This window comes from Pungitius pungitius, chromosome 11, assembly GCF_949316345.1.
Source record: "Pungitius pungitius chromosome 11, fPunPun2.1, whole genome shotgun sequence".
NCBI classification, from domain to species: Eukaryota; Metazoa; Chordata; class Actinopteri; order Perciformes; family Gasterosteidae; genus Pungitius; species Pungitius pungitius.
The window spans coordinates 1,496,737-1,509,486 of NC_084910.1; the positions used below are offsets into that span (position 1 = coordinate 1,496,737).

The window sequence follows — 12,750 nt, forward strand, 5'->3', positions numbered from 1 at the left end:
GCTCAGCTCCATGATATTAATAATCTTTATCATAATGCATTACATTTTTTTCAAACGGCAGGTTTTTCATCGTCTCACATCACACGAGATGGCAACGTAAAAAAAAACAGGAGAGCAAACCGAATGATACAATACAATATGAAGTAAGATGCAGTTCAGTGAGTCAATGCGTTTAAAAAGATGGTTTTTAAGAGCAGTTTGAATACAAAGACCAGTATGCAGATTTGAGAGGGAAATGGGTCCAAAGTGCAGTTTCATATTTCTCCATCTGTAGATGTACTGTAGTGGTGGATGGAGAAAGGACTGAAACATGGTGTCAGCGACAAGAAAAAAAAACAACACTTGTAGATATTGTAGTGTGGATGCTTCTTCCTGACTGTACAATTAGTGCATGGCTTGCATTGGAGATACTGCATTACTGTCACTAATGATTAGAAATGAAACAACGCAGCCATGTTATTCAATATGCTTCTCTGATTGTGTTCATCGTATTTTTCATTAGGGTGATGTGCATTGGGAGAGAGAGAAACAGTAGGTGGAGGACAGCTACAAGGTTATTGATGGAGGCTATTAGTCCTGAGCAGTACGCCGTCAATAGCGACTCCAGCGCGGCAGTTTAAACAATACAATAAAAAACATGTAATTGCAAACGGCGAATTACCACGAGATTGAATTTCAAACTTGGCAATGCACCGTGTCCTCTCTGCACTGCCAAGTGGGAGCTTGGCCGGAAAAATTAACTAAATGATTTAGTGCCGACCTCGGTTTCTTTAGGGCCGAGAAATGCGGAGGAGCGCGCTAAAACATATACGTGCACGACACGTGTGTGTGTGGGCAGAAAAAAAAACAGAGGATGGAGGAGAGAGACAGTGCGGCAGAGCTAGAGAGGTGAGAACAGAGGAATGGGAAAGCAGGGAGAGGATGAAGAGACAGGGCAGAACATGCAGATAGGAGAAGAAGAGCCTGATGAAAGAGAGGGGCGGCTATACGCCGAAGCCTTCTGGTTGGTGAGGACACACGTTTCCAATGACAGCAGATTGGCATCAGACCCTAGAAACCATCCGTCCCCTAAGCTTGGAAAGACTTGCAAACCTCTAATTATTTTGTCGTTCCTACCCTTCCCCTTTCCTTGGGCTGACATTGTTTTAGCCTTTGCCCCCGCGTCGACCCCGCCCGGCCCCTCCGTTTCATTCAAGCCTCTTCCCTCCTCGCTTTTGTGCCTCTCTAATTAGCCGCATTAGCATTTCACAGTCATTCAGCGATTCGCCGGAAGGATCGCCGGTGACCTCGAAAGACTGGTCCAAATGGGGGGTGGGGGGGGGGGTTCAAGCACTGCACGGTGCACGGATGCTCACGTGTGAGCATGCATTTCCACAGGCACGAGCATGCACCAATTAACAAAGACACCATAGAGGAGTTAAGGCAAATCAGCGGCTCGACAATGGAGAATCACCAGCAGCGTTCCTAGCAGAGAGGACGGATCTCCGATCCCCTCTGAAACAGGCAAACACTGCTGCCTGCATCCAGCCTGCAGAACCGCACATCGCCTCGGCTGACGAAAGTCTTACAACGGCACTGTAACCACTTCCCTGTCTGCAATCAAAACCTACAAGTATGACAGCTTGTATGCATAGGTGCATAAATAAGTCCCCCCATCTGCACCACTCAAGATGTGAGAAGGAGGGCAAATGTGCGCAACATGGTAAGACAAAGTGTGTGTGTGTTTGGCGTGTTGCTGTATCCGAACATGGATGCATGTTCTCTCGTGCATATCAGTTCTTACCGTTGGACCGTTGTGTTTTATTCTTTGCATCTGCGCTTTGGTGGAAAAGTCGAGGGCTAATAAACAGGGGCTTCACGATTGTTTGGCACGGAACGTGCATCAAAAGTACATTGAACAGAACAAATATTGTAATTCTGAGACAGTAATTATCCACTTACCCATTCTGCATCGCGGAGGGATCATACGTCAATGCCATACCACTCTGGAGAAAGAGATAAAGAGTAAATATAGGATAAAAGGTTAAATAATTATTTTGAATGATTTCTTTCTCATTACTTATTATAGTTATTTGATTGTGATGGAAGGAATGGAATTGAGAAGGAGGATATTTTCAGTCAATTTAAAATAAACTGAAAACCTATGTTCACCAATTTGAAAACAAGACCTGCTGACTAACAAAAATGTGACAATAACTGCAGTACAATACAACTCTCAAATGAGATGGTTAAACGCACCTGTATAATTAAATTAAATTTGCATGAATTAGTAAGAGTTTGTGGACCACATAAAACTGTGTTTCTCACTCCCTTCATCACGGGCAAACTGAGACTTTGCTGCAGGAGGAACTTTGAAACACGTCTTATTACGTCAAACTGTGAGCATCAGTAGTGGTTTTAGTCCTCTCATCTTTCACTGTATCAGCGGCTCCACTCACCCTGTTCTTCATTGGGATTTGTTTTATACTCCACAAAAGTCTCTTTTCTCCAAGTTGGCACATGGGATCAAAGTTTGCCCTGATGCTGAACTCTACTGCCATGTGTTTTTTTTTTTGTTTTTTTTACACGCTGCCGAAGGCTTCTGGCCGGGATCGGGGGATAAAATCTGCCCAAGCAAATAACACTGCCAAAGATTGATGACTTAAAATTGCAAATATGCATCAGTCCAAAGCCATGGACTTGTTTTCATAGCCGCTCAAACACAAACATCGGATCCGCTCTGCATTCCATGTACACAGGAATCCTGGGGATCACCGTCAGCTGAATTTACAATTCACCACCCTCTAAGTTCCCTTCATCCAACAGCAGAGAATGAGCAGATATTTCTCAGGGCTGCGTGGTGTCAGCATTCGTGCATGACATGTAGCACTCATCTAACTCTCTGTGTGTCCTCCGCTGATGGATTATTGAATGGACCTACCGGGAACAGGCCCAGGAGCCCAAACCAATAATGGATCACAAAGATGACTACAGATAGAACTAAAATGCCCACAAAATTGTTGAAAAGAGACAACAAACGACCATGAGTGTCTTATTAATATGTTGGGGGGGCTTTTACATGTTCCCCTGGGCCGATTGTTAGCCCATGTGTGTGTTTCTCTGCCAAAATGTTGTATGTGTCAGTGAGTGTGTGTGTGTGTGTAGTACATGCTCATGTCACAGTCCCGAGGTCAGACCCATTGAGGAGTGAGAGGTTCTGGGGGATTAGGGTCAGCTGACAAAGTACAAAGTACCTCCAGATGCCTGTGTTAGTCAAATGGACAAATCCATAAACCCCCATAAAAGAGATGCGTTTCCTCAGCAGGGCCAAGTGGGGCTTTTCAGGACTTTTCAGAAGTGACAAATGAATCCCAATCAAACAATCAAAGGAACTGAGCATTTATTTTTAAAACCAGTTCGACAATTCGCAAATGTTGAAAACAGCCATCAGGACCACAAAAAAAAGCCCCACTGGAGCCTTTAATGTTAACTAAATCCTGATGTTATACAGCATTCTTTGATTTGATAAAAACAACAACTGCAATCTGTGCTCGCTGCGCACACTGTTGCATCCAGTTTGTGTTGCGGCGGCTTTTCTCTCCGTGCGCACACACATGTTTCAGCCTGCTTCCATTTTGTTTCATTTCACCCCCCCTGCTGTTTCCCAACTTCCATTGGAATGCACATTTTGGGAAACTGCTCAAAACTGCACTTGTGTAGGTGGCGACCTTATTATTCAACTTCCCTTGTTCTGCAAATTAAAGCTTTGGTATTGACACTAACAGCTTCTGAACTCCCCACATTGTGCAATAATCAATCTGCTTTCAATCCACTGCACAAGGTCCCCTTCTGTGTGACGATGACAGACTGGAGGTGGGAGTTTCAACAAAAGGAAAAAACACTTGCCGTTTGGATTTTGCAGAACCGTAATTTAAATTGAACAACCGCGATACACGCCGGCTTTCATGCTGTCAGCGGCGTCTCTATTTTGGCCTACGGCTTGTTATTGGAAATGAAAGCTGATAATGACCCAGTCGGGGGCCCGTCACGTTATTTAAATGTAGTTCCAAAATATGAATAAAAACCGATGTCAAAGGGAACACCAACCAGACATTCAAAGCCTTTGAAGACGAACTTTAATCTCTACAATCTTTGGTAGAGTGTGATTTCTCCGTCATTTCTTTAAATATTATGATACGTTCACTCGTGCAAAAAGCCGAGAAGAAGTTTAAAGAGGTTTGTGGATACGCTGTACTTACACCTGTGACTGTGTTAAAACAACACTTAAAGTAACTACTGTACTTATTCCGACTGTAGGGAACGAGAGGCTACTGCAGAATTAGAAAATATCAGCTATTTCAACCTGAGGACAAACCTTTTGAACGTGCCACAGGGCTAGAAATGACTTTTCTACTCACGCTTTCACAAAACGCTGCTGTAGCTGTTGAAGTGGATCATTTACAATGGGTGCTGCTGATTTTCTGCTCGGTGGCTGAACACACTCACCTCTCCTTCCCGTGGCCACGGTCGCCCGTTCTGGGGGAACTTCACCTGGGTTTGCCTCTTCTTCTGGCCTCCATCGGCAAACTTGCACAGCAGAGGCTCTGCGGGGGCTAACAGGGGGAGTCAGAGTCAGAGAGGGAGGCAAGGACAAACCCCACAGGGGAGGATTCGTCGTATTAATAGCAGGAAAAGGTGAACTTTCCTACGTGCAGAGTTACATTTCAAAGGTCAGATTTTAAATACGGTGCGTTATGCTGCGGCTTCAACAAAAAAAACATCTCATAAATCAACTGGACCTTAAAACAGTCCCTTTGCTCTTACATTTACCTCCTCCCCCACCCAATCCGTTACATCGAAACAACAGCAGTTATCGCACCATCTCCACAATCCCTATAACCACACTTTGGCGTGGAAACAAAGCCTCGGGCTAATCATCAAAGCATGGTGAGAGTTAAAACTAACAAACTAGCATTCTTATAAGCGCTAAATAACACCACACAGCTTGACCTCGGGCCACAGAGCGCAACTGTGATTGCTCCAAAGACAACGTGTTCCTTTTCTGGACCAGAGAAAGAAGAAAGCCTTGATTACAAATAGGATTAGTTAAAAGTTCACCTTCAACCTGCAGCTCCTCCCTCAAAACCCTACAGGCGTCTGAAAAAGCAGGAAGTGGCGTAATTGTTGCAGGATTATGCAAAAGACAGAAAAGGGCTTTGTTCTGTATCAATCTATTATTAAAAGCATAGAATTTGTTGGACAGCAAGAAAGTGTGAATAATTGCCTCCATTTCATGGAAATGCTTCTGCAGCGGCGTGACTTAACAAACACAATTAAAAGGTACAATCCAAACAGAGAGAAGGAAACTAAGAGAAGGCACTACGGTGGTCAGATGTTCAAACATATTGAATCACAATGGATCAAAGTACCGCCCCCCCCCCCCCCCCATGAGTTTCACTCCTAGGAAAGAACTACAAATTAATTAGATGATAACATGACTGGCAATTACTGATGCCTAGCAACCATCAGCAAATGATCATAGCAGTACATTTAAATAAAAGGAAATTCCACTGCCAGATGTGGAAACAATGAAGACTAAACTGTGATGTTGCTGTTAAATCCACAAGTGTTCTCAGTTGTAGAAAGACAAGCCTTGACCCTGTAATTGAATAACACACCTACTTCTTTGCACTGCCTCACAATTGGCTCCTTAAATATGTCCACCAAGGCATGTTTGAGCAACTGACTGCGTCTTAAAAGAGGATGTGAGCTGGCACTCGTCTCTCATTTAACTTGCAATGATTTCCAACTGCAGACAAAGTCAAATCCTCGTTAACTGTGTGTAGCTGAGAAATAAATCACTCCCCAGTAGACGTGAAATTCTATGAACTGGAAGAGACGATATCATCATGCTGGTACTGATTCACACATTATGAAAGCAAAAAAAAATATAAACTGCGCAATTACATCACCTACTTGGTGGAAAAATGGGTCTTCGTCTCAGTGAACTGAAAAATGAGGAGAGGTGTTCTCAGCGGAGGAAAACATTCAGCGCTCAAGGTTGAGACTCTGAGACTCTCTGGAACGCCTGGGGCCTGAATGGATGCTCCAAAGGTAAGTGAGCAGGGCAACAGAGCTGTGTGATTATACAGCATTTAGGGATATTTGGTCATCATTACACGGCTGCCACTTGATTTTATTCCGAATAACAGGCCACACGGCTGTGCCTCTGATACAGTCCCTCGTCTTTCTTATTCACCTTTGTCTTCAGTCCCCCTCTGGCTCTCTTTCTCTTTTAGCCACCCTTTGATATACGTTTGGTAAACACTCGTGTGTGTGTGTGTGGGTGTGTGTTTGAAGAAAATGTAAAAATGCCGAAGAATTACATGTGATGTTTTTTAATCACAAAAAAAGCAGGAGATGCGACGTGGTGAAAGAGGCATTGGTGTCTTAAGCAGAGTGGAGATATTGAAGTGGTTGTTAAAAGAATATAGCAATACTGTCTATAGTGTCATAAACTCACCCAATTAAAGTATTTTTAATTCATTGCTGCTCGTGTTTCTATGGCCTCAAAGTTAAATTAATTAATGGTGCTTCAGAACATCCATTTGGATAAATGGGCATCGTTCCTCTTTAGAAACCATGGGTCAGGTCAAAACTATGATTTTCACACAAAAAAGTAATGTTGTTATTCTTTGTTGTGCAGCACTTGTTGTTGTCATAGCTGTAATGAAAGAATACAAAAGGCATGTGTGGGAGAGAGAACTGCACGGCGGACTCTGGAGCATCCGTTTCCAAAGCAGCAGCAATCTGAGCCTCAATAGTTTCTCAGTCACCTGGACGGACTTTCACCACATCTGGGAAAAGAGAAGCACAACTCTGACTATGCCTCAGGTAACGTTTCTGTATTGCTTTTTTGGGCCGGTCCCTTGGTGATTATCAATGCTAATTCTTTGGAACAACCTCAAGTGATACAACGCAAAAAGCTTCCATGAGTTGGTTATAAGTTGGATTCATATTTGGTAAAAATAGGATTAATGAAAACTATTAATCATACATATTAGTTTTGAGTTCAAATTTAAAAGAATTTCATGTATTCTTAGAACAGGATTAGGTGCATTCCCATTCGTGCCCTCACGAGTCAGAAGTTAATTGATGCCCTTTGTGGGATAAATGAGTCACAAGGAAACACACAGTGTTGCTGTTGTGTTTCACCGGCGTGACAGACAAAGCCACGTTGTTGACGTCTGACAACTTGTCAAGTTTATAGTCCGGACACGTTCTTATTCCTCTGATCTAAAGGGCCACATCAAAAAGGAAAAAAGCTCTTGGTGATCTAAAGCAAGTGTTTATGCCTGGCCTTCACAAGACAAGTTTACGTTGAATTGAATGTGTATTTACATGCACCACGCATATCACAGAGACAGCAGAAGTTGTGTGTTTGTTAGTAGCTCTAAAAACTGTTAGCATTTAATGTTAGAATAAGTGATGTAAAAGGACTATACATTCCATCTGTACTATAGACTTTTGTATGGTACTATGTACTAAGAAGTAGATCACAAGAAAGCAAAATCATTTTGAAATCCCACTTCCCGTATTTCACTTTCTGCTGAATCGAATTCACTTATTTAATTGCCTTCATATTGACATCCAGTGAAAAAAATCATGTAACATGATAACAGAGGGATATTTAATTGGGCAGGATATTTGGACAGGCCCCTAAATGGAGAAAGTGGAGTTGAATCCTATTTAAACCGACAAATCTGTTAAAGATTATACTGACCTGGCACCTCACAATAGGGTCAAAATAAAATACAGAGATGGTGGAGAAGTGTTTCAACTGTAGCTCGAGACATGTGGGATGTATATAAAAATGTTATTATACACACATATATATATATACACATATATATATATATGTATTATGTGTGTGACTATATATGCAGGTGCTCCTGTTTGAGACAAAGTGGAGTCAATATAACTAAATGTACTGCTGTAAAAGTCGTTTTTTGGTATTCCTCTAGTTGATCGGCACCTTTATATGACATATTTTGTTAGTAATACAGTGGCTGCACATCTGCACACATGAGTTACAGCATTTGACTCTTGGAATTTATGTTCCAAACAAATGCGCTATAAATCATAAAGTAAAGACATATATAATCCTTTCATTCATGTGATACTCTGCGTTTCTCTGAGGAAGAAAATGTTGAACTTATTCACAGGCTGAGTGCTATGCGCCATAAATACAGATGACAATAATGAATGTTATTTATTCCTAGTAGTGAAACTTATTCTACACAATCATGCGGCAACAACAACAGCAGCAAAGCCTCGAGAGACAAGATTACCTGTCTGCTCAAACTGGCGCATCGAATTAATTATTCAGTTTGCTTTCACAGTTACATTACTACAATCTGTTGCATTTCACAAGAGGGCTTTAAAGGGAAGAAGGACATTTTTAATTGTCTGTTTGACCCTCGCTTCCCACACTTTTGCAGCTCTGTAACACAAAATGATGAATCCATGATGAATTTGGGAACAGCTGTGTCTGCCCCCTCCAATGCGTCACTTTTGGGCCATGTCAAGTTAATTAACATAGTCTGAACCAAATGTATGGCTATCTAAAGAGTTCAGGTATGTTGATTCTTAGGAAATGGACACGGAGAAATTCAATTCAGACCAAATCAAATGAGCAAAAATGATTGCTCCAGTTACGCATGAATTGATAATTGTTGCCCTTAGCACAACAGTATCCACTTTTGTCCACAGTTTATTTATTCGGTGTCCCGGCAGGAAAGGAAATTGTTGCGAAAAATCCAAATACTTTGCTTAGTTTGACGAGCAAATCGCTGATCGGGTTTCTTATATTCTAATACCCTACGTGGGCACAAACAAAGAAATCTTTCTCTTTTGACTCAGTGACTAACAGACAATTTTGTAACAAGCAGATAAATCTGTGACTTGACTCAGTATGCATACCATGATCTGTTGTTTCACACATTCTAGTATGGAACCATAAAATACCTCGATATATTGATCCTAATCAAATATCATGGATGCGAAACCATCCGAAGCTCTTGAAGAATGTCTTGCTTTTGCAGTGCTTTAAAAGCGGCAAAAGGAGACGCATGCGTTGAGTAAAATACTGAAACAACCACAACAAAAGGACCCCGACATATTGAGCTGCTGTGTGGCATGTCCAATGCAGCCTGAACCGTGTGAGCTGTTACCGAGAGCTGCAAACCAGGGCAAGTGACACAAGTCATCAGGCAAAGCACTACATCTGTTTGTTTGTACAAAATTGACTGCTAACAAGATGTATTGCTTTTCATTAACCAAGGCCTGCAGTTGTTAATTAACTGGTTTAATGCATCCATCAGTGTTTCAGTTTTGTGTTCAGATAGTGAATAGTTGCCCTCCAGTTCTTCTCTTTCTCTTGAATGAATGATGCTGAAGAAACACGGAGACATTCTGTCGCAGCAGAGACAGGCAATTTAAATATGAAATAAAAGACGTGAAGACTGCAATAGATGTCAAGAAAATGACAGAGAGCTGGTTGTTTGTCTGAATTTGTGCGTGCACATGTGAATGCTGCGGGGGGAAACTACCGCATTACTGATTTGCAATGACTTTTTGATCCGTGGCGTTTTGTGTTCGACTGTCAGGATGTGTGTAGGTAGCAGGGCGGGTGGCTTGAACTGTGAGGAGTGGATCCCATGCTGTTACCACCAATTGGAGCTGTGGGATATTGCAAACCATAGTAAGAGAACGTAGAAACTGTTAAAAAAAAAAAAACCAGCAGAGAAAACAAACATATCCATCTGAGTTGTGGTGAGAAGGACACAGGGAAATCAATAGGTTGAAAAATATGGGGGAGGATAAAACACACAGGTGCACCTGGTGAAGTGATATAAGTGAGATACTCTTGATACTCTGATCTGTGGGTAAGTAAAAAGCTTACAACGACATGATTGTTTCAGTTTTCCCTGTTGGAAGAAGGGCAGGAATCATAAACTGTAAGCAGGACCCAATCCCTTAAATGGGAACATTTTCATTTAAAATGCAATCCAATCCATTATCAAGCAACATGGGAAATCATCCAGTTGGAAAATGGGATCCGATCCCCAAATGGAACAAAAAGAGGAATCCCACAGCTGGGCTGAAATGAATGTCGTCTTTTTTTTTCTTCTTCTTTGAGAGACCCAGCATCAAAGAGCTCAACGCCCTGAGACAAAACATCATGCACTCGGGGGGAGGGGGGGGGGGGGGGGGGGGGGGTGACTTGTTTGAGCGTCGCACATTAGAGGACAGCAGCTATTTTCAACAAAAAATCAAGAGGTTTTTACTGGAAAGGGTTTTTTGCTATGAGCATTGTTTGACATGAAAAATTCAACACACACATGTTTACTGTAATAAACAAAAAAGCTCTACAAGCTGAGACAGAACTGAGATTTGAAAATAGGGAGGAAGTTTACTGCATCTACTACTTTTTTCAAATATAGTTGGGTGGAAAGAGTAAAATGTATTAATGCAGTGACATATACGTACTAAATGATGTTGAGAAAGCACAAAACGACTTCCAATACTCGACAGCAGTCATTGCTGCATTAGCTATGTTTGCGTAATGTCAAATTGACTCCAAATAGCATATGTTATCCTTTCATAACAGTCTCATTAAATCTGTTCTTCCATTATCAGAAACTTTAAATGAAATGAATTTCCTGCAATGAATAAGGTATTAATGCCTCATGATCATACCAGAAACATTCATCGTTAAACATACTGGATGATAATGGGTTCCTGTTTCTTACCATCACAAGGAAAACCAAGTAGAAATACAAAACTATATCAGATAGAGGAAGAGAAAGAGTGATTAGAAACCAAGGCATTAGAGATTAGCTGAGGAACAGAGAGAAATACATTTCTCTCTTTCTTTTCCTAAATCCTGCAACTTTCTAATCATTTTCATAAACTTTTGTCAAGCCAAATCTGTCCAGAACGTGTGCATTTGCTGTGTTTGTGAACAAAGAACAAAGGGAACACAGCTCTGGATTTAATCAATGAATTCAAAGATGAAATGACAAAATATGATCAAATAAGGACTTCAGGGCAAAAAAGCAGCTCTTGAGAAACTCTAAACCTTTTGTGAAGGCTCTACAATGTGTGTGAGCTGACAGTTTGGGGAGTAAATTGTAAAAAAATATCCAACGTGAAATGAAAAAACAAGGAAGATGTTGTCCTTGAAATGGACTAGTTTGAAAAATTCCAGCAATTTTATGCAGATTTGATCTTCGGATCAAATTTTGAGTAGATAATGATGATGTTTATAGTAATAATAATATAAACTAGGCAAGTAATAATCTTGTTAGAATATAAATGAACTCTCTGGAATGGAAATGAAGCCTGGGGGGTTTCCCTCCCACCCCGGTCCATCAACTCTAAACTCTACAGAAATACAGAATCATCGCTTCATGTTTTTATCTTTCAAGTCACCATGAACTTATTTCCAGTCTTTAGTTAGGGGCGGACTGCTTGAATCCTTGCAAACAAAAACGTTGTTCACATCAGGCTCGTGACGTGGTCACGATGAAGCTGAAGGAGGTCTTTGTTTCTTCATGGCTGGAGGACTGCAGGGCTTCACTATGCAGACCACAACCATAATAAAACAAGGATCTGAAGTTTAGGGATGGTTTTATCCCTCAAAGTGACCCCTCTCACATTAAATCTAGTCATTTCACATCATGAATATGAAAAGGTTGATTAGAAAGTTATTTAAGGTTAGGCAGAAGTCTATTAGCGTTTAGAATGTAGATTGTGCTCTGGCCCAGTAAGTACCAGCTCATTAATTCATTTCAAATTGTCAGTATTTTTCTCTTGACAGAAATATTGTCTCTCTGGGACAATATTTTGCAAAAATAAATAAATAACTGTCGGCTCGTTCCGTCCAGGGTTTGTCACAGAATCAAGCATGTCGACCTTTACATTTGGACCACAGTGAAGCTCGTGACTTTCGTGCTTTGCATTCGGTGCTGTTCACACACACACACACGGGCTGCAGAGAGCAGGATGGAAGGACGTGTCATTCACTCGGTACCAAATCAAACAGCTCTACCTCACAGTGCATAGAGGTGCTGCGGTGAGAGAGCGAGTCCACCTCACAAATCATGATGGCGAGGCGAGGAGCGCGGCTCTCGCTGTCCGTCCTTCATTTCCATTTCCTTCAGTGAGGCGCAGCTCCCGTCTCTCCATCTATATTTGATGGTTCTCTTCTCTCTCATTCTGTGTCACTTGCAGTTGGCTTCTTCCCACCTAAGCTTTCTCTTTTCTCCCACCTTGCCCTGTTACTTCACTCATGTAGTCCCCCCCCCCCTCCCACATGGCTCTCTCTCTCTGTATTTGGCATTTTCTCTCACGCAAACCCCTTTTTATTTTGTCAAAACCCCCGTCATCCTTGACATAATTGGCTTAGTATGTCCGCCTCTTCTCTTATATTTTACTAATCACTCAGATCATCTCACTAAATAAACTCTACCTGGTCTCTGGAGTTGGTCAGAGGAAGAGAGCAGCATAGATGGTGCTTGTACACAGGCAGATGTTGTAACCCCAAAAGGCGGATATTTCACTCGAGTGACTATAGCTGATCATGATGTATTCATTCAAAAAAAGACATAATAAGCACTTACATTGAGGGCCGGTAATTCAACACAATCAAACAGTCTTATGTCAAATACCTCCATGGTCAGCTTCCTGCCGCTGGTACGATGTGAG

At 41.7% G+C, this 12,750-nt stretch overlaps 1 protein-coding gene across 1 annotated transcript in view; it reads right to left on the minus strand.

The window, feature by feature from the left end:
• Positions 1–12,750, minus strand: part of LOC119197408 (RNA-binding motif, single-stranded-interacting protein 3-like) — an 87,068-nt gene that overhangs the window by 10,078 nt on the left and 64,240 nt on the right. The window contains exons 7-8 of the mRNA XM_037453675.2: positions 4,486–4,592; positions 1,942–1,985 (exon numbers count right to left, since the gene is read on the minus strand). Coding sequence (XP_037309572.1) covers positions 1,942–1,985; positions 4,486–4,592 — 151 coding nt within the window. The remainder of the gene's footprint in view (positions 1–1,941; positions 1,986–4,485; positions 4,593–12,750) is intronic.